This window comes from Sturnus vulgaris, chromosome 6 (assembly GCF_052056855.1).
Source record: "Sturnus vulgaris isolate bStuVul1 chromosome 6, bStuVul1.hap1, whole genome shotgun sequence".
Lineage (NCBI taxonomy): Eukaryota > Metazoa > Chordata > Aves > Passeriformes > Sturnidae > Sturnus > Sturnus vulgaris.
The window spans coordinates 47,167,724-47,194,153 of record NC_142248.1 but is presented as its reverse complement, the minus strand read 5'-3'; the positions used below and the strand labels follow the sequence as shown (position 1 = coordinate 47,194,153).

At 47.2% G+C, this 26,430-nt stretch overlaps 1 protein-coding gene across 1 annotated transcript in view; it reads right to left on the bottom strand.

Moving 5' to 3' along the window:
- The window catches only part of MDGA2 (MAM domain containing glycosylphosphatidylinositol anchor 2), a 191,026-nt gene that overhangs the window by 54,963 nt on the left and 109,633 nt on the right, over window positions 1–26,430 (bottom strand). The window contains exons 7-8 of the mRNA XM_088166465.1: window positions 25,323–25,652; window positions 12,993–13,286 (exon numbers count right to left, since the gene is read on the bottom strand). Coding sequence (XP_088022591.1) covers window positions 12,993–13,286; window positions 25,323–25,652 — 624 coding nt within the window. The remainder of the gene's footprint in view (window positions 1–12,992; window positions 13,287–25,322; window positions 25,653–26,430) is intronic.

The window sequence follows — 26,430 nt, the reverse complement described above, 5'->3', positions numbered from 1 at the left end:
CCTTCTGGAAGGTGAATTGGAAATATGGAATGAGAGCAGGGAATGCCTGGGAATGTTTCCTTCAGCCTCACTTCCCCAAGGGCACAGAATTCCCAGATTTCCTGTGGCTTCCCCTGGATCCCTGGCAGTGCCCAAGGCCAGGTTGGACATTGGGACAGTGGGAGGTGTCCCTGCCATGGCAGGGGTGGCTCTGGGGGGGATTTGAGGTCCTTTCCAACCCAATCCATTCTGAGATTCCATTTGGGATTTGAACCAACCCTCGTCCCATAGGGATCCAGCCAGGGGTGCAACATCCTGGATCATTCCTGGAGTGACTCACATCAATTCCTTTGGAAAATTTATTGAGAAAATCATTTTTTTAAACTCATTTCTGCAACAAATGTTCCATCATTTGTGGGGCTGGACTTCACTGAAGGTGAACAAAGCAGGGAAGAGGATGGAGCCTGGTTTGGGATGGGAGGGATATCAGGGATCATCCCATTATCCCATTGTCCCATTATCCCATTATCCCATTATCCCATCCCATCCTAGGGACACCTCCCACTGTCCCAATGTCCAATCTGGCCTTGGACATTCCAGGGATCCAGGGGCAGCCACAGCAAATCTGGCAATTCCAGCCCAGCCAGGAATTCCCAATTCCCAACATCCCATCCATCCCTGCCCTCTGGCACTGGGAGCCATTCCCAGAGAACTGGAGTTCATCTGTGGGGATCTGGGAAACAACAGATCAAGTCCACGTCCCTGGGAAGGTCCCACTGCTGTCCCTGTGTCACACAAGGCAGGGACAGCTCAGGCTCCTTCTCACCCTGCTCCTGGAGTTTAAACGGAGAAGATCCCAGAATTCCAGACTGGTTTGGGTGGGAAGGGACCTCAAATCCCCCCCAGAGCCACCCCTGCCATGGCAGGGACACCTCCCACTGTCCCAATGTCCAACCTGGCCTTGGGCACTGCCAGGGATCCAGGGGCAGCCACAGCAAATCTGGGAATTCTCTTCCAGTCCCTCCCCAAACTCACAGGATCCTTCAAGGACACTCAGATGCCCAGGAAGGGAGGACAAAACAGGGAAAAAGGTGAGAAGAGCACCCGGAAATTCGAGATAAGGCTCTTATCAGCACCAGGGCAGTGCTGGATTCTTTTCCTGTCTGCCCTGGGGCTGTTCCTGACAGGTGACATTGATCCAGGTGGTGACACCGGGTCACATCTGCACACAACCCCAGGAATGATTATTTTAAACATCTCCCCACTCCTGAAACCTCTCCCTGAGCTCAGAGGTTTTTTTTTACTTTTCCAGAGTAAAACAAGGGAGTTGCAGCCCTTGGAGTGGCCTCGTGATTCCAGAGAGAATCCTGGAATAGTTTAGGCTGGAAAAACCCTCAAAGGTCATCGAGCCCAACCATTCCCAGCACTGCCAGGGCCAGCACTGCCCAATGTCCCCAAGTGCCACCTCCACAGGGCTTTAAATCCCTCCAGGAATGGGAACTCCACCACTTTTCTATGGAGAAATTCTCCCAAATATCCAACCTGAACTTCTCCTGGTGCAACTTGAGACTGTTCCCTCTTATCCTGCCCCTGCTTTCCTGGGATAAGAGCCTGATCCCACCTGGCTGAACCCTCCTGCAGATGCCACCAGTGCCACCCACATCCAGCACGGCTCAGGTGACTTCCCCCCCAGAGCTGGGGTTACCTCGTTGGGGTCACCACATCCCAACCACACCCACGCTGCCAAAAAAGTGATGGGAAAGGAAATTACAGCCTCAAGTGGCAAATAAACCAGGGATAAACATGGAAAAACCAGGCAGGGAGAGGAGCAGACTCCACCTGGAAACACCTGGGGGAGATCTCAGCACGAGGGCTTGAAATAAAAAACGTTTTGAAACTCGGACAGGGGAGGTAAAGAGATGTTGTGAGAAGAGCAGAAAACACAGAAATGTGCACATAAAACAAATGTATGGATTCAAACAGCACCAAAATCCCATTTTTACTGCTCTCCTGGACAGTGTTTGCAACAGATTTTATTTGCCTCGAAGCAGAGATCAGTTCTCACCTCTGTATTTTATTTCTCCTGTGGACAAGGTCACTTTAGAACCAAATGGGGTTTGCTTTTGTTGGATCAGAGCAGAGAATTACCAAAAAACCCCCCAAATTTCTTTCTTTCTCTGTCCTTGGGAGATTTGGGGCCTGTTTTATGTGCAGAAGTCGTGGCTTTAAGTTAAATTATGCATTTACCTTTGGGCCAGGTGAGGCTTTTATCTCCTTTAGAGCCTGGGACTCAGAACAAACCTCAGAGACTGGAATTCATTGAACTCTCCCTATTTTTAAGCAGCCAAGGTCAGGGCTTGAAAATTTGGGGTCAGGGATTGAAACCCTGGAGATGGCTCAGCCTGGGATCCGTGGAAAATGAGAAGGACTCAGAGCTGGAGGGCAAATTGTCCTCGGGTTCCAAAATTTAAAAAGCTTTGGGCAGGTTTAAAGAAAATAGAAAAAAAAAAAAAAATAGGGGTCAGAAAAGATCAGCTCAGAGCAGCAGGACAGGGGCAAAGTGGGAATTTACTGGAGGAAAATCTCAGCCCAGAATTTCTCCCTGATCATTCCTGAGAAGGAAAAGCAGGACAAGGTGTCCTGAGCTGAGGCAGAATGACCAGTTTGGGGAGTATTTCCCCTCTTTTGGTTGTCCCGTGTTTATCAAACCCCAAATGGTGGAAGAAAAACGGGAAGAGGTGGAGAAAGGCAATGTTTGATCCCTACAGCTCAGGGGAGAGAGGCTGGAATGTGCTCCCATCGCAGAGGTGAGCACAGAGAGCTTGGGACAAGGGGAATGAAAACATTCCTGAGAGGGAACAAAACTCCAGAGACCTGGACAGGGGACAGCTCTTGGTGAAGCATTTCAGGAGTACCAGGGCTGGTGTCTCAGTTTTGCACTCAGGCCGTGCCCAGCAGTGTGTGCTCTATCCCAGCTGTTCACCCAGCTGTTGCAGTGTTCTTTATCTTGCCCACAGCCCATCCTCCCTCCAGGAGATCTCTCCTGTTCATGGCCATGCAGTCCCAGGGCAGGGCTGATCAAATTCCATCATCCCATTGGGAGATGCTCCAGCCAGGGCAGGAGCCGAGCATTTCCTACCCAGATCAAAGGGGAGATTTGGAACAGCAGAGCAGCCTTTTCCCACTGCATCCCAGAGGAAAACCAGAGCCTTGCACATCATCCCTGCAGCTTTGGAGGAAAACTGCACCTTGTGCAGGAGCCCTGCTCCAGCAGAACCACATCTGTCACTGCAGGAGGATGCAGCCACCATGGAATGGGACTGCACCAACCCTGCCTGACTGACGGGGGCACCTTGGATTCTCCCTCTGCCCCTGCTCTGGGTTTGTTCTCTGCAATACTGCATTGCTATTGGAATTGTCCTGGCAAAGAACTGTTATTCCTGTTCCCATGGCTTTGCCTGAGAGCCCCTTAATTTCAAAATGATCATAATTTGGAGGGAGGGGGTTTGCATTCTCCATTTCAAGAGAAACTCCTGCCTTCCTTGGCAGACACTTGTGTTTCAAACCAGGACACTGGACAAACATTTTCATGAAGGAATTTTTCATAATATCCAACCTGAGCCTCCCCTGGCACAGCCTGAGGCCATTTCCTCTGATCCTGGGGTTTTTTACATGGGAGCAGATCCCAAATCCCCCCGGCTGTCCCCTCCTGTCAGGGAGTTGTGCAGAGCCACAAGGGCCCCCCTGAGCCTCCTTTTCTCCAGGCTGAGCCCCTTCCCAGCTCCCTCAGGAATTCTCCATTCCCTTCCCAGCTCCCTCAGGAATTCTCCATTCCCTTCCCAGCTCCCTCAGGAATTCTCCAGCCCATTCCCAGCTCTGTTCCCTTCCCTGGACTCACTCCAGCCCCTCCATGTCCTTCTTGTCCTGAACTGCCCCCAGGACTGCAAACAAAGGCGACCCCAGGAGGGTCAGGGAGTGACAAGGTCAGACCCCCGAGCTCCCCTCCCCAGGCAGCCCCGAGCCAAAAGGAGCTGCCTCAAAAAGATGAAATTTGGCCCAAAGTGCCCCAAAGTTCAGCCCTGTGTGTGTGGCCACAGGGAGAGAAGGAATTACAGCTCCTAAAACAAAACCATCCCATGATATTCCACATTTCAGATGTGGCCCAGTGTCCAGCATTAAAGCAAGGCTCTGAAACGAAACTGCCCTGAGCAAATCTGATGTAAAAATCCTCAGAGAAACAGGGTTTGAATTTGTTTGGATTTTCCTGGTCCTGAATGCTGGCAGTAATTTAATCCCATTTGAAAGATTCTAAGGAATCAGGACCTGCTCATCATCTTGGAGCCTGGATTTGCATTTAGGTTCTTCTGCAACTAAATAAAAAAACCCCTCACATCTAAATAAATAAATGCATAAATGAGGGCTATCACCTCTGTTTATGGGGCTGCTCTCAGGGCAGATGGATTTGCCTTCTGTGTCCAGCAATTTCAGGCTGAAGGGAATCGACTCCAACATTTCCTTGTTTTCCTCCTCCCACAGGAGCCTGTAAAATTCTATATTATTGCTTCTAAATCTGCTTTTTCTCCCCAATGTTTTACACAGAATTGCCTTTCTGTTTCCAGTAAATACAGATATCACTCCTCTCCTTCTTCCAGCTGTTTCCTCTCCTGTTGGAGTTCATCTTCCTGCTCAACCAATTTTATCAAGCCCTGTTTTATCTCCAAAATTGAATTTTCAAGGTTATTGAAGGAATATGTTTTTCTCTCTTTTCATTTCCTCCTCAAACTCCATCAGGGCTCATCTTGGATCTGTTTGAGAGCTCTGAATTGTCAGTGGGATTGCCATGAAAAATATCCTGGAACACCCTGAATTCCTGGTTTTCCTTGCTTTCCCACCATTCTTAACCCTCTTGGAGCAACCTGGGACAGTGGGAGGTGTCCCTGTCCTGACAGGGCTGGAACTGGGTGGGTTTAAGGTCCCTTCAACCCAAACCATTCTGGGATTCTGGGATTCTGAGATTCTGGAATTCTGGGATTTGGGGATTTGGGGATTTTGAGATTCTGGGATTCTGGAATTCTGAGATTCTGGAATTCTGGGATTCTGGAATTCTGGGATTCTGGGATTCTGAGATTCTGGGATTGTGAGATTCTGGGATTCTAAGATTCTGAGGGATATGGATCAATGATGAAAGATTTGTATCAATTGTGAGGGATTTATATCAGTTGTGAGGGATATGGATCAATTGTGATGGATATGGATCAATTGTGAGGGATTTGGATCAATTGTGAGGGATTTGGATCAATTTACAGTGGTTTGAATTTATTATCAAAGGCCTGAACTACTTGGAAATAACAATTCCTCTAAAAAAAAACAATTAGAATGTCTCTGCTTTTGTTTGCCAAGCCAATAATAAATGCAAGGTGTGAGATTTCCCTTTATTCTGTGGAGAGCTTCTGAATATAAGGAAAGTGTGAGAAATCCTGTCCCAAGGAATTTCCTATCAGGAATTCCCAGCAGGGAAGTTGCTCATGGAGCCACCAGCCCATGGAGACCCTGCCCAGGGGATGAGTGTGGATTCCACACCTGGAGTTGTGGTGACACCACAGAGCCATGGATGGTGGATAAGGACTGGAGTGATTCCCAAAGGAATTCTGGCCCATGGAAGCTCCTCCAGGCAGGTGGAGGAGCTGGAAAACATCGAGGGTGAGATCCATGTCCTGCCAAGCCAAGGACACAGACAGAGAAACTTCAAACTTCACCTGCTCCAGTGCCCCTGAGCTGGGGGAAAATTGTGGGAAGGACATGGAGGGGCTGGAGAGTGTCCAGGGAAGGGAATGGGGCTGGGAATGGGCTGGAGAATTCCTGAGGGGGCTGGGAAGGGAATGGAGAATTCCTGAGGGAGCTGGGAAGGGAATGGAGAATTCCTGAGGGAGCTGGGAAGGGAATGGAGAATTCCTGAGGGAGCTGGGAAGGGAATGGAGAATTCCTGAGGGAGCTGGGAAGGGGCTCAGCCTGGAGAAAAGGAGGCTCAGGGGGGCCCTTGTGGCTCTGCACAACTCCCTGCCAGGAGGGGACAGCCGGGGGGATTTGGGATCTGCTCCCATGTAAAAAAAAAAACAGGATCAGAGGAAATGGCCTCAAGTGTCACCAGGGGAGGCTCAGGTTGGATATTATGGAAAATTCCTTCATGGAAAGGCTGGAAGTGCCCAGGGAGGTTTGCAGGGATTTCCAAGCCCTGTGGCACCTGGGGACAGGGGTCAGGGGTGGCCTTGGAAGTGCTGGGGACAATTGGATTTGATGATCCCAAAGGGATTTTCCAGCCTCGGTGATTCCACTCAAAACTCCTTTTGCCTTCAGTGATTTCACTCCTGATGTTGTTCCTCAAAGCCTGGTTGGAACCCAAAGAAAAACGTTCCAAAAAACAAAATAAAATAAAATAAAATAAAAATTAAAAAAAATCATCATTCCCACAGTCCCTCCCAGCATTCCAGGACCTCCAATACTGAATCCAACATCCTGGAAAAGCTGATTTTGTGGGACACAAGGAGCTCTAATTTCATTCCTGCTGGGAGGAATCTTCCCAGCTCCACAAAATGATTTACAAACCTCCCTGTCAACAGCAGTGGACAGGTCTGAATTATAACGCTGGAATTGGGAATAAAATCCAAAGGATTTGGGAGGGAGCCCAGGGAAAGTCTTTAAATCTGTGCATTGCCTTCCAAACTGTGTTTTATGAGGCAATTACAGGCACAAAGTTGAATATTGGAAAGTGAGACAGGAGGAGAGGGATTTATGGAGCTCAAAAAAAATCAGCTAGGACAAATTCCAGCAGCAGCCATGGACAGAATTATTTGTGTCCTGTGTCAATCCAAATAATCTTAATTTTTAATGCTGCACTTTGCAACCAGAGTTCTGTTGAAATCCATATTTTGTGTAATTAAGGGAATTAATCTCCTAAGTATTACAGGACAAGAAAGGAATTCTATTTACTCAGCATCTTCTGCTGTTAAAAATTAACTACATGGACAAGTTAATTATTCCAATTTACCTTTCCCTGGCTGGTGTTGAGCTGTCCTTGGTTTTTTGTGACTCCTTTCTATTCCAGCCACGACATTCCCTCTCATCCTGCTGTTCACCTTCTTCCCACCATAACTGTGGGGATGGACATCCCAGAATTCCACCCAGAATTCCACCAGGTTTAGAGAATAATCTCGTGGCTTTTCCTCAACCTTTTTGGGCTGGAATTCCCCTTTTTCCCTTCAAATCCAACCTCTTAAGCTGTAATTAATTTGAAATTTGAAATAGAAGCAGCAGCAGCTATGGCTGCTCCATCCCTGGAATTGTTCAAGGTTGGATGGGGTTTGGAGCAAGCAAAGCTCTGATCCTTTCTATTTTAAATATTTACTAGGTAAATATTCCATATTTAAATCTTCCCACTCATTTTTGATTCTTCCAAAACCATTTTTGTTTGGAAGACTCTTTGCTCCTGCCCTCAGACAGTGCAGGATTATCCTCTCCAACATTAACTCCCAAAAAAACCCCAAAATAAATTTATTTTGCCTCCCCAATAACCTCTCTGTTTATTCAGGCTCTGGAGTGCTCTGGTTTGTTTTTTTTTTTTTTTTAATTTCTGACAGGAAGGCCTGTCTCTGATAATAATTTTAATAGAAAATATCAAAAAAAAAAATTCAAATTATCTGGTTCTCATTTAAATTTTCCACGGCGAAATTTGGCTTTGCATATTCATCACCTCCCTGGGTCACCAACCTCACGCTGTCCTTGACCTTGCTAAATGTCAAAAAGCTCCTGGGATTTCTCTTCCCCAATCCAACCATCCGTGATTTCCATTTTTTTTTTTTTTTTTTTTCCCTGCCTTGCTCCACGTGGATAAATCACACCCAAAGCCATCATTGCCTGTGGAATATTCTGGAATTGGCCTCGACTGGATGAGGATTTTAGAAGAGATTTTGGTGTTTTACAGTTTTCTGAGAAGTTTCTGGACTAAAATGAAATTTTATAGGAATTAAAGAGCAGGGAATGATCCATAAGTTAAAAATCACAATATGGGAATTATCCATCTGGAGTGCCTAAATCTCTGTATTTATATATCAAATAAATACAGCAATAAATATCCCCACAGGAAAGTCAAAGATTTAAGCTCAGCTTAGCATCAACCTCTGCCTTATCCTGGGAAAATCCTTTGGGCAGGAATTTGGAATTCCTTGGATACAACCACCAGGATGGGGAAAAAAAAACAAAACAACACTTTGGGAAGCAAATCAAAATTATAAAAGCAATGGGAGCAGCATTATTTTGATATTTTCAAGTTGTTAAGGTCATTTCTTCCTCGGAAGAGAAGGGGAAAAAGGGCTCAGAATTTTAAAAACTTGACCCAGTTCTAGACTTGTTTTTAGGCTGTCCTTGCTCCCACCACAAACTGCCCAAATTAAACCCAACTTTTATCTCTAGAGAAAGAATTCATTGAGAAAGTGATAAAGGCACCAGCCTGGGAATGGATTGGGTTATGTAATATTTGTCCTGAATATTAATCAGCTTTTCCCACTCAAATCTTCAGTCGTAAGGGGGAAGAAAAGAGATGTAAATAATATTAATATTAAATGCAAATGCTGCTTGCCTTCATCATCCACCCTGCCTAATCACAGATTCATAACAGATTTGTTCAAAAATCCAGATATTTGCTCCATTTGATTTCTCACATTCCTTCGTTATCCCTTTTTAATGAGTTTTCATAATTAAAATTTTATCATCGGGAAGATTCCACTCTTTGGGAGTTTTTGCCACTCTCCTGATCCCCATCCACAAGACAATTCCATGAAGTTGGGAAATTCCCACAGGGATTGGCCACCCTACCTGTTCAAACAGTTTCTCCTAATGACTTTCCTAAAATTCCCAGCGTTTTTAGCTCATTAATCCCAGCCTCATTTGGGATGGGGAACGCTTCCTTCTGTCTCCACAGCTTTTATTTCATTATTAATACAATATTTGCATATAAATATTTCATCAGGCAGCTATTTCAAGAGTAGACCCAGCACATTCCTGAGCTGCCAAATTTCCTTTCCAAGGCTGAAAAATTCCTTTCCCCATCCCCAGCTGCAAAGAAATCGAAAACCAAGGAAAGGGGACTCAGGGTTGGATTCTCCAGCTGCTGGAAAATGGGAATAACTCATTTATGCTGCTCCACTCAGCACCTGAGATCATCCCTCAGCCTCATCTTCCTCCTTAATTAACTCTGTTCCATTCCCAATCTAATTCCTGCAGGGTGAGCCCCTTTTCCAGAATTATTTGGGATTTATTGCCAAGGAAGAACGAGGCAAATAAAGCCGAGCTCCAACGGAACGGGAAATTCTGGATGTGGCCACCACAGCTCTGCCAGCCAGGCTTCCAGGAAACATCTTGGACATTTCAAGAGGATTCCCAAGGGTTTGGAGATGGGGTTTGTGCTGTAAATTGGATTTTATGGAGGGCAGAAGGAAAAGGGAGCCGGGGAAAACGATCCCGTCCTCAGTGCTCCGATCTCCTGAGAAGGGACACGATGGAAACGTGGCCTTAGGGGACACCTGGTGGCACTTTCATGTCCCCAGCCTCTCCTGCAGCTGGAAAAGTGGAGCTGGAGAATTGTCCCTGGATTGGGCCCTGTCTGCCACCAGCAGGGTTTGATCTGTCCCTTAAAAATTGATTTATCCACACTTGCAGCTGGAAGATCAGGGAAGAGAATCCCGGAGTGGTTTGGGTGGGAAGGGACCTCGAAGATTCCCCCAGAGCCACCCCTGGATGGGCAGGGACACCTCCCACTGTCCCCAGTGTCCAACCTGGCCTTGGGCACTGCCAGGGATCCAGGGGCAGCCACAGCAAATCTGGGAATTCCAGCCCAGCCAGGAATTCCCAATTCCCAAGATTCCATTTAACCCATGATGGGAAACCAAACACAGAGGAAAATTCATCTTGGAGCAACCTGGGGTAGTGGGAGGTGTCCCTGCCCATGGAGGGGGCTGGAATGGGATGGGCTTGAAATTCCCTCAGGTTTTCCTTGAGAAATTTTAGGATTTAACTTTAACAAAAAAAAAAAAAAAAAAATCTTAAATCACAGCTCAAGGACAAACTGTGACCAAGACCACAAATGCGAAATTTTCATGGAGAACTCCCAGGCTGGGATCCTGAAATCACTGAGATGGGATAAAGGGATGGCAGTGGGAAGGAGAGGTGAGGAAAGCAAAAAACTCAATAGATGAGGGGCTCAAATAAAAAAAAAAAAAATCCTTTCTATTTGAATTTACTTTTCATTTTTCTTTAGCTTGACCCAACAGATGTGACCTGGAGCAATAATTCCATGGAAAGATTTGCCCTGTGGAACACTGGAACAGCTTCCCAGGAATGGGCACATTCCCAAGGCTGCTCAGGGTGGGATTGTCAGGGTGTCTGCATTTGTGATCCTTGTGGGTCCCTTCCCACTCAGGATATTCCATAATTCCTTGGAAATAAATTAATTAACCACTTCTAGAGTGGGAATATCCTCACTCAGCACATCCACAGCGAAATCCATGAGTTATTATCTAAATAAAATGTTCCATTAAATATCTTTCCCTGTTCATCACTGCTGGAAGCAGTTTGGATAAATATTCCCAAATTCTGAAAAGAACTGGTTTTTATGACAATTGGTTAAATGCCACCCTCGGTACAGAAACGCTGCTCAAGTTGTTGAGAACAAAAACTTTCCTCCCACAGGAAAAATAATCAAAGCTTTCCATAATTTTTCTCCATTCATCTCCAATTTGTCACTTGTCAGGATGTGAATAAAAGGAGCAGAATTCTAAACATGGAGAGATGAAAGGAAAAGCTCCTGGAAATACCTGTTGAACTCCTACTTCTTGGAAGTATTTTCAGGTTGTGTCTCTCCTCTCAGAATTAATAAAATTCTGCATCTCAAGCAGAACCAAAATACAGCAAAAAAGAGGAAGTTTGGCAACAGGAAAAGGTGGGGAAATAAAAGTGACCCCAGCAATGCATCCCCAGAATGTGGGAGCCAGCAGAGTCATCCCATGGGATCCACCAGGAACTGCCTCAGGTCCTGAGGAAGCGTTGGAATTCCTCAGCCACAAAATATTTCCTACTTTTTACCAGAAAAAGGGGAAAGAAGCTATTTCCCCCCTCCTTATTTAGAGGGATCCATACTCCACGGTTTCTCTGATGGTTTTTATTCCCAGATTCACAGAATCCTGGGATCAGTGAGGTTGGAAAAGAGCTCCAAGGTCACCAAATCCAACCTGTGCCCAATTCCCACCCTGTGCCCATCCCAGAGCTCTGAGTGCCACCCCCAGGAATTGCTGGGACTCCTCCAGGGATGGGCACTCCAAACCAGCAGACAGATATTCATGGAATCATGGAATCATCAAGGCTGGAGAAGATCTCTAAGTTCATCCAACCATTGCCAGCACTGCCAAGGCCACCCCTGCCCAATGTCCCCAAGTGCCACATCCACAGGGATTTCAATCCCTCCAGGCATGGGGACTCCACCCTGCACCTGTGCCAGGCCTGGACAACAAATTTAGGGAAGGAATTTTCCCAAATATCCAATGTGAACCTCATGGAATCCCTGAGGATGGAAAAGAGCTCCAAGGTCACCAAATCCAACCTGTGCCCAATTCCCACCCTGTGCCCATCCCAGAGCTCTGAGTGCCACCCCCAGGAATTGCTGGGACACCTCCAGGGATGGGGAATCCAAACCTCCCTGGGCACTTCCAATCCCTGCCCACCCTTTCCATGGGGAAATTCCTGCTGCTCTCCACCCTGAGCCTGCCCTGGCCCAGCCTGAGGCCGTTCCCTCTCCTCCTGTCCCTGTTCCCTGGGAGCAGATCCCAAATCCCCCCGGCTGTCCCCTCCTGTCAGGGAGTTGTGCAGAGCCACAAGGGCCCCCCTGAGCTTCTTTTTTTTTCCAGGAAAAAATGATTGAGCCAAGCACAGGAGGCACAAACCCCTGATTCTGAAGTCCCAGTGGGATGAACCCACTCCCAGCACAGCCAACCCCATCCCTGAGACAAACCCACAAGGGAGAAGTTTCCATCCTCCCTTCAGCCTTGACTTTGGGGTTTAAAGCTGGAGCAGCAGGAAAAAGCTGGGATGGAAATCCTGCAGATCCCAACCATGTAATCAATGCATCCATAATCTGTCACAACCCAGAGCCAGGAAAAACAAATCAGGTTCTTATCAGCACCAGTGTGGAGCAGCTCTTCCCTGGTGGCCCCAAAAGAGGTCACCTGTGCTGGGCACAGAGCGCTGCTAAAAAGCCAAGTGACAGAAGATTGGGGCACCTGAAAGCGGAATAAATGAGAGCTGCACTTCATAAAACACCCAAATTAAATCCTGGCAGAGCAGCAGACCCAGGGAAGTCACTGAGCACAAAGAATGGCTCATTATCCCCCCGTTATTCCCCAGAAACCACCTCAGACCCGGCTGTCCGTGTTCCGACAACAAACGCTGCCCGTTTCCAAAATAAAAAATAACTCATCCCCCCCTTTTCCCTCCCTTTTCCCGAGGCTGCCTGGCTGAGCAGAGCAGAGCAGCCTGGATCTGGATGCAGATCAGCTCCCAGGGAACAGCTCTTGCCCTCCTTTTTTCCTCCTTGTTTTACACAGCAGCAACAAATGAGCTCAGGATCAGCTCAGCATTTAGAGAAATATGTCCTCCCATCTCAGCTGCTTGTTCTTGTGTCAAGGAATTCAAAGCTGCGGGGAAAAATAATGATTGCCTCACACTTGGTTTGGGTTTTTTTTTTTTTTTTTTAAACCAGAAATGAGACTCCCATGTCATTTTTACCTCTGTATTTACGTGGAATTCATGGATTCGGGGAACTACAAACGAGACATATCAAACACGCAACAGCCGCAAGGCTCTGGCCGCCGTTTGTTCAGAGGATGAATAAATCGACTTTTCTCGTCTCAACAACAAGAAGAAGGGAATAAAAAAAAGAGAAAATGAAAGGGGGATGAGGTTCCACTCACACTGCACGATGAGCTGCACCAGGGCCTCGCGGGGTTTGACGTTGAAGCCGTTGTATTGGCTGGTCTGGCAGCGGTACGTGCCCGACATTTCCCGGGAAACGTTGACGATCCGAAGGATCCCGTCGTAGCTCTCGGTCTGCAGGGCCCCGTCTGGCATGGCCACCTCTTTGTCAGCCCGGGACCACAGGATGATGGGTTTGGGTTTCCCTGTCACCTGGCACTGCAGCTCGATGGTGTCCCCTTCCCGTGTCACCAGCGGGGACTTCTCCTGAGGGACCGTCAGGTTGGGGGGCACTGGAAAATGGGGAAGGAAAAGTGTTGGATACTCTGGGAGGGGTTTTGGGATTTCTGTGCTGTCAGGCACTGACCCCTGTGATAATTGATAAAAGATTCGTGTTAATCACAAAAGTACTGGGGTTTGTATGAACCAGAGTAGCGAGGTCTGAAGTGAAGCATAAAGGAAAATACATGATTAAATCATTCTGGTTTAAATCCCCTTGCTATGAATATTCTATTTTCCAAATAAATTGTACCTACTACCAGGCTGAAAAATCAGACTTCCCAATAGCCCTTCCTGCCTTTATTGGATCAATGCTGCCAATCCCAAGGACCAGACTCCCAGAATTTCACTGCTGGTTATCTGCAAGGACCACATGGTTATCAGTGAAACTACGGCAGGAGATTTTGTGAAGTTGTGTAAGGATGTTTATTCCACCACCACTGCTTACCTGGCAAAATTATGACAGCAAAAAAAACCCAAAAATTATTGATTACAATGAGAAATCACAGTGTAAGAAGAGGCTGCAAACCGAGGTTGGATGGAATGTGGTGTGGGCAATGACCCCTCACGTTCCCCAGCACTCCTTGATCCATTTATATCAAATAAAGCCATCTAAATTCTGCTGAATATTGAGATTTTTGTTTCTCATTTATAACACCCCCAAAAGAACACAGCTTTTGACCTGAGGCCGTGGAGAAGCTTCCAAAATAGAATAATAAAACTAAAATCACTGGTGTGTGGTTCGAATAAAAATGTGTAATGTCACACGGTGAAAAATTTGGAATTTGGGGGTTTGGGATATAACAATATATGGAAAGCAAGATGGAGGTTTTAGAGCTGAGGTTTTTTTTCTTCTTCTCCCAAGCTTTGAGGCCTTGGAGAAGCTTCCAAAATTGAATAACAGAACTAAAATCACAGGTTTGTTGTTTGAATAAAAGTGTGTAATGTCACACGGTGAAAAATTTGGAATTTGGGGGTTTGGAATACATTATTAGGTAGAGGGCAAGATGGAGGTTTTAGGGCAGAGGTTTTTCTTTCTTCTTGTCCCTCTTCTTCTTGGGTCTGGGTGTTATTTTTGTGATTGGATAGAAAATGCCTCACTGCAGGTCAGGGGTGTTTGGTCATTGGGCCAAAAGTAAAAATAATTGAGGTGTTAGTTCTTAATTGGACAATTAATCCTTAAGAGACCTTGTAACGAGCGAGATCCATCCCCATTTCTCCATTTTTAGCTTGTTAGCTCAAAGTGCTGCAGCACTCACTGAAACATGGATGAGAATTAATAAACATCTGAGTCTGAACACGAAATTCCATCTCTCGTGCTTCAATCCCGACTCTGAGTGAAGAAAAAAAAGGAAAATTCTCAAAAGTAACTCAGTGGTGCCCCGGGTGAGGATTGAACTCACAACCTTCAGCCTCATAAGAGAGGGCTGGGCACCATGGATGGGCTTCCTGCTCGGAATTATCCATGGAAAAGCAATTTATCCATGGCAAAGCATGGATTGCCATCACTGGAAGCTGCCAGCTTTATGGGGTGAAGCTCTCAGCAGCCTGAGAAGATTTCCCAGCCCTGCTGTGACACTCGTGTCCCCCTGGCACTGTCCCAGTGCCCTCCCACCACCCCTCACCTCCCCACTGCCAGCTCTGCTTTCCTTCCTAGGATTATTTGGCACTAAATCCCATTTTTTAAAAAAAATTTTTAATCCAGCCCATGGATAAATGGCTGCAGATAAGGAAGGATTGTGGCAACTGAGAAATGACCCCAGAATTGGAGGCCTGACCCCAAAAAGCAGCTGGAGGTTCATCAGAGTGGTGTTCATCCAACAGGAATTGGCATCAACAATTCCAACAGGGATACTGGAATTATTTCAGCCCCATGGAGCAGGAACAGTGAGCTGGGACGAGGATGTGGAGGGGTGGGAGCAAATCCAGAGGAATCCACGGAGCTGCTCCAGGGCTGGAGCCAGGCTGGAAGAGCTGGGAATGTTCCCCTGGAGAAAAGGATCCAAGGAAATCTCAGAGCCCTTTCCAGGGCCTGAAGGGGCTCCAGGAGAGCTGGAGAGGGACTGGGGACAAGGGATGGAGGGACAGGACACAGGGAATGGCTCCCAGTGCCAGAGGGCAGGGATGGATGGGATGTTGGGAATTGGGAATTCCTGGCTGGGCTGGAATTCCCAGATTTGCTGTGGCTGCCCCTGGATCCCTGGAATGTCCAAGGCCAGGCTGGACATTGGGATTTGAGCAGCCTGGGAGAGTGGGAAGTGTCCAGAATTCCTTGGGAAATGCTTGGAATGCTGTGTGGTGGGTGGAGAGCTGGAAAATCCTGATTTAAACACTGCCCACCCTCCTTTTCCTTTGGTGCCTCCTGAAGACTCATCTTTCCTCATGGATCTTCTGTCCTGAAGCTCAGAGACATTCCCTATGGAAAAACAACTCCTCCAGGAGCTTTTCCTCTCCTCCCTGTCCTTCCTTCCTTTCCTGAAGTGCCAGGCCTGACAAAACCCTCCTGTCTGCAGGAAAAATCTCCCAAAGCAAATTTCAGCCCCCAAGGGACAGAAACAACAAATTCATCCCAGAGAGAAGCAATTCCAGCTCTCCCCTGGGATCTGTTCCATGTCTCCAGCCCTGACAAAGCTGGCTGGAATCAAGAGTTGGAATCTGGGGCTTTCACAGGAACCCAAGTGCAGCTTTCAGCTCTTTTGAAGGCTTTGATAATTCCTGTCAGGTGGGACAGGCAGACATGGGAAGAGATTTTTCCACAGGGAAGGGAAGGAAAAATAATTTTATACAAAAAAACCCCAACCAACCAACCAACCAAACAAACAAAACAAACCACCAAAAAACAACCAGGAAAAATTAAAAAGCAATAAATAACAACTGCTTAATAAAACATTCTCAATATTAATAAAACATTATTATTTCTCAGTTAGGTCGTTTTGTTCCATGGCAGGTTCTGAGCACAGGAAAACTCCCAGGGGAGCTGAAGAACTGTGAAATCATGGAGCAAAGTGGGAGAAAGGTGTTGTTCCAAGAAGGAAAATTCAGTTTTTAGGAACAAGTGCCTGCCTGCAGCCAGGACATCCTGGAATTTCCTGCATTTTCCAGCTCACCTGGCCTGTGGCTTCTCAGCTGAGGTCAAATATGACAGAGCCCTGTGTGGATCAGGAAAAATCCTGGATTTATCTTTTTCCAGACCTGCTCCTGGCTGGCACTGGTTGGATCCAAACCTTTCCCAGCTGGATGGAGGCTCCTGCTCCCACTCCTGGCACCTCAGATTCCCCTGGGAATCACGACCTGCCCTGGTTCAGGGATTCCCTGCCTGCAAGAGCGAGGGGTTCCAGCCCTGGGATGAGATCCCTGATATCCCGAGATCCCTGAGATCCCAATATCCCCAGGGAAAATTCCTGTGCCGGCCCCCAGAGCTCTGCTGCAACCCCAGGTGGGACCAGGCTGGGATTTTCCCTCTGGAAATTCCACCTGGGACACTGACAGAGCTTTCCTTATCAGCTGTCACCACCCTGGTGGTGCTGCTCCTTATCTCAGCGAGGTCAGCTCGGTGCTGTGCTGTTCTCTCTGCTTTTTCTGGAAAAACTGATGGAAAAAAGAGATGGAATTGTTGCACTTGCACAGGGGATTTTTGTCGTGGATCTGCTTTTTTTTTTTCATTTCCAGGCTGTGTGAGAGCAAAGGGTCTGAGTTATCCATCCCCAGCTCAGGAATCAGCCATTCCAGCTGGGAATTTGAGAAAAACACAGGAAGCACATCCATGTTTGGAAGGAGGGAAAAAAAAAAAAAAGCAGATCCACGACAAAAATCCCCTGTGCAAGTGCAACAATTCCCTCTCTTTTTCCATCAGTTTTTCCAGAAAAAGCAGAGAGAACAGCACAGCACCGAGCTGACCTCGCTGAGATAAGGAGCAGCACCACCAGGGTGGTGACAGCTGATAAGGAAAGCTCTGCCAGTGTCCCAGGTGGGAAGATCCCCTCAAATCCCTGGCTCCTCATTCCCGTGGCATTTCCCGGTGCCTGTCACCGTGAGCTCATTATGGCTCCTGGGATTTAATCACCTTCTTCCTGGGAACAGCACAGGGGACAGGAGACACAAGGCCATCCATTAGGAGGAAGAATTCCAGAGGCAATGCCATCAATCCAGAGCCTGGCTGAGCTCTGGGTCACATTTGAGGAATAATGAGGTCCCACCATGAATTTCTCTGTCCCCACCCCATTTATGGCTCCCGATCCCCTAAATTTAGACCCTCTAATTTCTCTGATTAGGTGGAAATCTCCACTTTCTAATTAGGGGGAGAAAAATCCCCAAACTTTTTCTCAAGGATGAAGAATTCCAGGGGCAATGCCATCCATCCAGAGCCTGGCTGAGCTCTGGGTCACATTTAAGGAATAATGAGATCCCACCAAGAATTTCTCTGTCCCCACCCCATTTATGGCTCCAGATCCCCCAAGTTTAGACCCTCTAATTTCTCTAATTAGGGAGAACCTCCACTTTCTAATTAGGGGGAGAAATATCCCCAAACTTTTTCTCAAGTATGAAGAATTCCAGGGGCAATGCCATCAATCCAGAGCCTGGCTGAGCTCTGGGTCACATTTGAGGAACAGTGACCAAAACAATGAGGTCCCACCATGAATTTCTCTGTGCCCACCTCATTTATGGCTCCCAATCCCCCAAATTTACATCCTGATTCTCCACTCTCTAATTAGATGGAGAAGAAGCCCCAACCCTTTGCACAGGGAGGGTTTTTGGCAGGATTTCCCCTTTTCAGCCCAGCTATTTATTGTCACAACCTCACAGGTATTTAATTATCTCTGAGCTGTCTGTTCCTCTGGCAAATGTAGCTGGAATTAGCAACAGGCTGGGAAAATAAATCCCAGGTTTTGGGGAATGGTGACACAGCAGGCACTGGCAGCCTGGGCACGTGGGATTTGTCTCCATGAGCAATCCAGCTCAAAAGGGTTGAGGAGAAAATAAAAATGAGTTTTCTTCCCAAAGATATAGGGAGATCCCCCCCCCCAGGAGCAGGGAATGGTGAGTGTGGGTGAGGTTACAAACAGGGAATGATGGAATTGTTCAGGCTGGAAAATGCTCTGGGATCACTGAGCCCATGGCCACCACTGGGATGTCCCCAAGTGCCACATCCAGAGGGATTTTAAATCCTTCCAGGGATGAGGACTCCACACCTGCCCTGAGCTGGACAACCCTTTCCAGGCAGGAATTCTCCCTGGTATCCAACCAAACCCTCCTGGCACCACCTGAGGCCGTGTCCTCTCTCCCCACAGCACCTGGGCACAGGTGAGCAGGCAAAGGTGAGTCCAGAGGCTCAAATCCATGAGGAAAGGAGCAGGGATGTACCAGGGATGGTTCATCAGCCACGATGCTGCCAGTGGCCTGGGCAGGGAGGGGGGGAGGCTGTCACCAGATGTGCCAGGCTGTCACCAGCTGTGCCAGGTTGTCACCAGCTGTGCCAGCAGGTGCTGCTGTGGCACAAGGAGAGCCCTGGAGGGCTCAGCCTCTTCCCGAGGAATCCCAGAGCTCCTGAAGCTCCAGAGGCTGCTCCAAGGAAAGGGCAGCTCTGGCCCTGCTTTGCAGAATGAAAAGTTCCTAAATCCTAGATGGAAACAAGGAATGTTCCCTTATTCCTGAAGTCCCAGCCAGGAGCAGATCCACTGCCCAGGCTGGAAAAGGACAAATCCAGGATTTTTCCTGATCCTAACTGGAAACAACAAATCTTCCCTTATTCCTGCATCGAGTGGCTTTAAAATAAGTTCACACTCTCAGCAGTTTCCTGACACAAGGAGAACAAAAAGCTTTGGTGACACTTGGGAAAGTGACACCTGGAGAAAAAAAAAGGCTTTGGTGACACTCAAAGGACAAAAAGCTTCGGTGACGTTTGGAGAACAGAACTTGGAGAACAAAAAGGTTTGGTGACACTTGAGAAAGTGACACCTGGAGAACAAAGGGCTTTGGTGACATTGGGAGGACAAAAAGCTTTGGTGACACTTGGAAAGCAAAACTTGGAGGAAAAACGGTTTGGGGACACTTGGAAAAGTGACACCCGGAGAACAAAAATCTTTGGTGACACCTGGAGAACAAAAAGCCTTGGTGACAACTCCAGCAGCACGGATTTAGTGGATTTAAAGCCACTTTGTCACCCTGTGAGGGGGCAGTGGCCTGGGGTGAGCAGGTTCTGCTGATCTCTGTCCAAGCCTGGTTTTAAATTAAATCTGAGACAACTCAGCCCCCCCGGGCTGCTGGCCCAGCCCGAGGGGAGGTGGCAGCAGGTCACTGCTGTCCTGTGCTCTCATTGCTCGTTCTGCTCCCTGGACAGATGTTCCTGCTGCTGGAGAGAGTAAAAGCAGACAGGAACTCTTCCAGCTGCTCTCCTGGGGCAGTTCCACGGTAATTCCAGAGGATCTGAGATCCAGCACGCTCTGGAGGAGAACGGGGGCAGGACCAGACAGTTATTTCTGAGAAAAAAAAATCCCCAAATTCCCGAGCCTAATATCTTTATTCCATGTGTATTCTGGGTGTTTTTAGTTCTACTCGAGCTTTCTGACGTCCTGATGGATCAAATTCCAGCTTAATTAACGGATAAACAGATTAATTAAGTGTCAGAGAGCTGTTGGCAGAGAATTCCTTCCGAGGCTCTGATCCCTGCCCGTGGAGGCTGGATGGGTTTAATTCCCTTCCCAAAATATTCCAGGATTCCAGGACAAGCAGAGGTGGATAAGGAGCCCCTACAAGTGGTGACCTCACAACTGCTGAGCTCTGCCCTGGGGATTTTGGGGGCTGCTGTCACTTCTGGATCCTTGGGAGCCTTCAGGGAATCCTTTCCTTGGAGTGACCCCTGTCAGTGACAGGGAGAAATCCTGGGATAATGTGGCCAGGCTGCTCCACACGGATTCATCCCAATAAATGAGCATCAAGCACAGCAAAGCAGTGTTTGAGCAGCACATCAAGAAATCATCCAGACTGGAGATCACCCAGAGAGAATCTCCACGAGGAGCTGCTGGAATTCACATTATCCAAGGAATTCCAACCCAGCCCTGCTCAGGAATATTGAGGAATCCACGCTGTGCTGGCTGGAAGGGAGAATGGACTTATTTGTGTGTCCTACTTCGGGAATATTTCTGAATTTGAAGGGCTGAAGGATTAATCATCCCCTCTCAGCCTGAGAGCTGCAGTTTGGGCCCAGCTCATGATTCATGCCCTGACAGACAGGGCTGAGCTGGGCCACAAAAAAAAATTGAGCAGGATCATTCCACCCAGGAAGGGCAGTGAGGGATAATTATCCCTGAAGGATAATTGTCTGTAAACAGAGGCTGGAAGTGCTCAGCTGCTCTGAGTTTTTTTTGGGAGAAATGTTGGGGAACACCGAGGAGCTGCTGCTGGAAGGGACCCAGAGGAGAGAGAAGAGTCCAGGGGGAGATTTGCTGATCCAGGAAAATGGTTGGAAAAGCAGCTGAAGCCACAAAAACTTAAGGGAATTTCCTTTACCCTTTCCATGACCTTTCATTCCCATGGAAGAGGGTCCATCAAGGCATTGGTGTGGAAGGGAAATTCCTGTCAGGAATTCCTGGCTGGATTTCACAGGTGCTTTCCCATCATTCCAATTCTTGTGTCCCCCTCAAGGCAAGTCCCAATTCCAAAGAGGAAATTCCATGTTTTCTGGGGCACAAACCACTCCTAACTGCACGTGAGGACACAATAAATCCACAGGGGATTTTATGGAATCACAGAATCCTTTAAATTGGAAAAGCACTCCAAGATCACCGAGTCCAACCATCAACCACGGTCACCCAATGTCCCCCAGGGCCACATCCACACTTTTTTTTTTTAACATTTTCAGGGAAAGGAACTCCCCTGGACACCCTTTTCCATCCTTTTTTAGAAGGAATTTTCCCTAAAATCCAGTTTAAACCACCTCTGAGGCCGTTTCCTCTCACCCTGAAGTGATGATGAGGCTTTGGACAAAGGGTCCAGTCCTGAGGGTTGGGATGATCCTGAGTTTTGGACAAAAAAAACCCCTCTGCTCAGGCAGGGAAATGATTCCAGGATAGTGCTTGGAACAGAGCACTAAAGCCCTAAACCACCACCTTGTTCTGCAGCCAGAGGAAAAAGGAACATTTAAAAGCCAGAACATGCAGAGCCAGCAGCAAATTAGGGAAATGAATTCCAGAGCTTTTGCAGGAGCTGTGCTGAGGAGCATCCATGGATGAGGAGAACCACGGGGTGAGGATTCCATCCACAGCCTCTGGACAAGAACAAAGACACTCTGCCACACACACAGGGTGTCAGCTCCCAGAAATCCTGCTGGAATCAATGCATGGAGGGTGGATTCATCCCAGAGAAATCCGAATTCCCAAGGCTGGAGAGCAGGACAGGAAGGGGTTCCCAAGGATGGAATTAATAAGAAAGACTGTGTGCATTTAGGACAAAAAAACAGAAGTAGAAAAGACAAAGGTTTTTAACAAAATGCAGCGTTTTCCTGCCCCTTCTGCTCCTTCCCAAGATAAATTCCAAGGATAGCTGCTCACCAAACCCATCCAATTGCTGCAATAACCACAGGCCTCTCTTTCCTGGGGCTCTGGACGGTGATTTAAGGTTTACAAATACCTTAATTAGCCACTAATTACCTCCCCAGCCCCACATCCTCGTTATGGAGCTGCTGTGATTCCAGCAAAGTCTGGAGCGGGAGTCAAGGCCTCTTTTATGTCTCATCAAAGCAGGAACAGGATGGCCAGAGACTCCTGTGGCACGGCCAGATCAAGGCTGCAGGTCCTGGAGCAGCAGCCCGGAGCTTTAATTAATTCATAATTGAATGCAGAGCTGATTAGCTTGACAGGGAAGCCCTTCTCATATTGCACAGCCTCACATGGAGCAGCTCTCCGAGAATTTCCCTGCCTGGATGTAGCAGAACTTATGGAAAGCCAAATTTATCCCTGGAAGTGTTGGAGCAACCTGGGATAGAGGAAGGTGGCCCTTCCAACTCAAAGATCCCTCCCAACCCAAACAGCTCTGTGACTCCATGATCCCATGATCCCATGATTCCACGATTGCATGACCCCATGATTCAATTATTCCATGATTCCATGATTCCACGATTGCATGATTCTATGACTCCATGATTCAATTATTCCATGATTCCATGATTCCACAATTCCATGATTCCATGATTCCACGATTGCATGATTCCATGATTGTGTGATTCTGTGATTCCATGATTCAATTATTCCATTATTCTATGACCCCGTGATTCCATGACTCCATGACTCCACAATTCCATGATTCCATGATTAAATTATTCCATTATTCTATGACTCCATGATTCCATGACTCAACAATTCCATGATTCCATGATTCCATGATTCTATGACTGCATGATTCCATGATTCCATAATTCCATGATTCCACAATTCTATGATTCAATTATTCCATTATTCCATGACTCCATGACTCCATGATTCCATGATTCCATGATTCCATAATTCTATGATTCCATGATTCCATGATTCAATTATTCCATGATTCCATATCTCCATGATTCTGTGATCCCATGATTCCATGATCTCATGATTCCACAGTTCCATGATCCCATGATCCCTCGATTCCTTGATTCCATGATCCCTTGATCCCGTGATTCCAGGATTCCATGATCCCACCATTCCATGACATCTGGAGGCCTCCAGGCTGCCCTGTGCTCATCCAAAATCCGGGTCCTGCTCTGGGATATTCCCATCCTGAGGGAACAAACTCAGCACATCCTCAGGCTCATCCCAAGGGCAGGAATTTGATGTTTTTCCATGTGGGACATGGGGCTGAGCCACAGGAAGGACTCCCTTAGGAAAAGTGGGATCAGCGCTTCCTCCAGACCTTCCTGTGGCAATTCAGAGCAGCAAAAGCAGAAAATAAAGGAAAATACCCCCAAAATAACAAATCTCTTCCCTGTTCAATGATGTCTCCAGGGAAAAGATGGAAAGGGAATGAGCCAGAAGGGAAAAATGGGAATAAAAACAGTGTCCTGAGCAGAGCAAGCCATCCCAATCCCAAAGCTGATTCCTCCTGCTGAAATCCAATATTTGAGGCAGAGAAAATAATCCCTTGCACAGGCTGACACCCTCCCACCCACCTCCTTTATTCTGCTTTCCACAAACCCACTTCACTGAGGCTTTTGTTGCTTTTTTTAACATCCTGTTGCTTTTTTAGCATCTCCTGCTTCCAGGTTTCCACGACATGATCCCACATATCCCGAAAATCCCAGCCTGGCTCTCAGTAACATTTGCCCAGGATGGGTTTTATGGATTTTAGGGCTTTTCTAGGGCAGATATTCCACGTTTGAGTCTCGATTCCCACTCTTCACTGACCCAATTTATTGAGATATGGGGGGAGCAGCGAGGGGATTACTTCAGGTCCATTTATATAAAATACTCAGGACATAAATCCATGCTTTTCCAGCTGAAAATGTCAAAAGGGAAAAAAAATAAAAAAATTCCTGCTAAACAAGGGAGATTCCAGAGCCACACGTCCCTTCCCAACCTCCTGGAGAATTCCTGGATTTCCTCCTTCCTTAGGATTTGACACAGCCCCTCCTGCCCCACTCCAGGAGGAGCCACACAAACATCAGGAGGGGAAATTCCCCCCCCCATCCCAGCCATCCAGAGGGATGTTAATAAATCCCTGCAATTCCTGGCATTTGGGAAATGTGTTTGTGCCTGGGCCTTCTGCTCCTAATTAGCAGAGCAGTAATGAATCTTGATGAATCAGTAATGACCTTCAAAGCACTGCAACTATTTCAGCTTCCACTTGGCTGGGTAATGAAGTCATTCCAAGAGCAGAATTCCTTTTAGGATGTTAAAAGAGGCTGAGCTCAAATTCCACCTTTTCTTCCCCCTTTCCTGATTTTCTGGAGTGTTCTAGGACAGGAAATTTAAGAGGTGGCAGAATTCATCATTTCCTGCAGGGATTGTGGAGAGCTGATGGGAATGGACAACTAATGGATGTTTGCAGGAAATCCCATCAGCTTTCCCAAGGATTCCCAAAGAATTCCAGGGAATGCAGTAGTTATTGGATGCAGGAGTGCACACACAGAGCTGGTTGTTCCACCTGGGCAGGCAGGTGACAAAGTTTGCATGGAATGCTCATCCATCATCCCAAAGTTGGCTCTTCTCCTCTAAGAATCCTCCCAGTTCTTTTCCTGATACTAAAATCATGGAATCATGGAATGGTTTGGAATATGAGAGACCTCAAATCCCCCCCCATTCCCAGCCCTGCCATGGCAGGGACACCTCCCACTGTCCCAATGTCCAACCTGGCCTTGGGCACTGCCAGGGATCCAGGGGCAGCCACAGCAAATCTGGGAATTCCAGCCCAGCCAGGAATTCCCAATTCCCAACATCCCATCCATCCCTGCCCTCTGGCACTGGGAGCCATTCCCTGGGTCCTGTCCCTCCATCCCTTGTCCCCAGTCCCTCTCCAGCTCTCCTGGAGCCCCTTTAGGTGCCCTCAGCTCTCCCTGGATCCTTCTCCTCTCCAGGGGAACATTCCCAGCTCTCCCAGCCTGGATCCAGAGCAGCTCCATGACAAAATTGATCCATCAGGGAACTGCCTCAGGTTTCTGGTGCTTGATCAAAGCAACTCAGCCCCTGATTGAGGGTCAGGGAATCCCAGAGTGGTTTGGGATTAAATCCCATCCCATCCCAGCCCTGCCATGGCAGGGACACCTCCCACTGTCCCAATGTCCAACCTGGCCTTGGGCACTGCCAGGGATCCAGGGGCAGCCACAGCAAATCTGGGAATTCCAGCCCAGCCAGGAATCCCCAATTTCCACCCTCCCAGCCGGGAATTCCTTCCAATATCCCACCTCCATTTCCCCCTCTTTCACTCTCAACCCATTCCCCTCCTCCCGCCACCAGCTCCTGATGAACATTCCCCCTCCAGCTCTCCTGGAATGTGCTGGGAGGGATCTCCCCAACCTCCCCCTCCCCTCCCCACCCCACCCCACCCACCCCAAAACCTTCCCCGGGGGGGGGGATTTTCCTCACCCGTGCTGCTGGAGATGTTGACATCGATGCTGATATCCGAGATGCCGCCTCCTTTGAGGGACGCCACGCACGTGTAGGTCCCGAAATCCGTGAACTTGAGGTCGATGATGTCGAGGTTGGTGGTGCCCGGGGACACGTCGGGGTCGGTCTGGGTGATGACCATCCTCTCCGAGCTGCGCAGGGGCCGCCCGTTCTTGAACCAGGCGAAGGTGAGCTCCTCCGGGGGCACGGCCTCCACCTGGCACGAGATCTTCACCTCCCGCCCGATCTGGATGTTGTCGTCTTTGTGGTAAGGGTCGGGCGTGATCCAAAAGCGTCCTTTTTTTAAGGCTGGAGCATCACCAAAAAAAAAAAAAAAAAAAAAAAAAAAAATTAAAAAAAAAACCCAAAAGAAACGAAATAAAAAAACCCCAAACGAAAGAAATAAAACGAAAAAAAGAAAACAAAATAAATAAAAGAAACGAAGCAAAACAGAAAACAAACGAAGCAAAACAAATAAGACAAACGAAACAAAACAAAACAGAAAACAAACGAAGCAAAACAAATAAAACAAAACAAACAAAACAAAAAACAAGCGAAGCAAAACAAATAAAACAAACGAAACAAAACAAATAAAACAAACGAAACGAAACAAACAAAACGAAACAAAAAAACCCAACAAATAAAAACCCCAATAAAACAAAACAAAACAAAAAAATCACAAACAAAAAAAACCCCCCCAAAAAAACAAACAAAAAACCCCAAAACCACAAACAAACAAAAAACCAAAAAATAAAACAAAACAAAAAAACCCACACACAAAAAAAACAAAAAAAAACCAAAAAAACCCCCCCAATAAAACAAAAAAACCCAAAAACCCCACAAACAAACAAACAAAAAGCCCCCCAAAAAACCAATAAAACAAACAAAAAAAATCACAAACCAAAAAAACCAAAAAAACCCCCAAACACAATAAAACAACAAAAAAACCAAAAAAAAACCCAAAACCCCAATAAAACAACAAAAAACCAAAAAAACACAAACAAAGCAACCAAAAACCACCCAAAAAACAATAAAACAAACCAAAAAAATCACAAACAAAGAAAAAAAAAATAAAACAAACAAACAA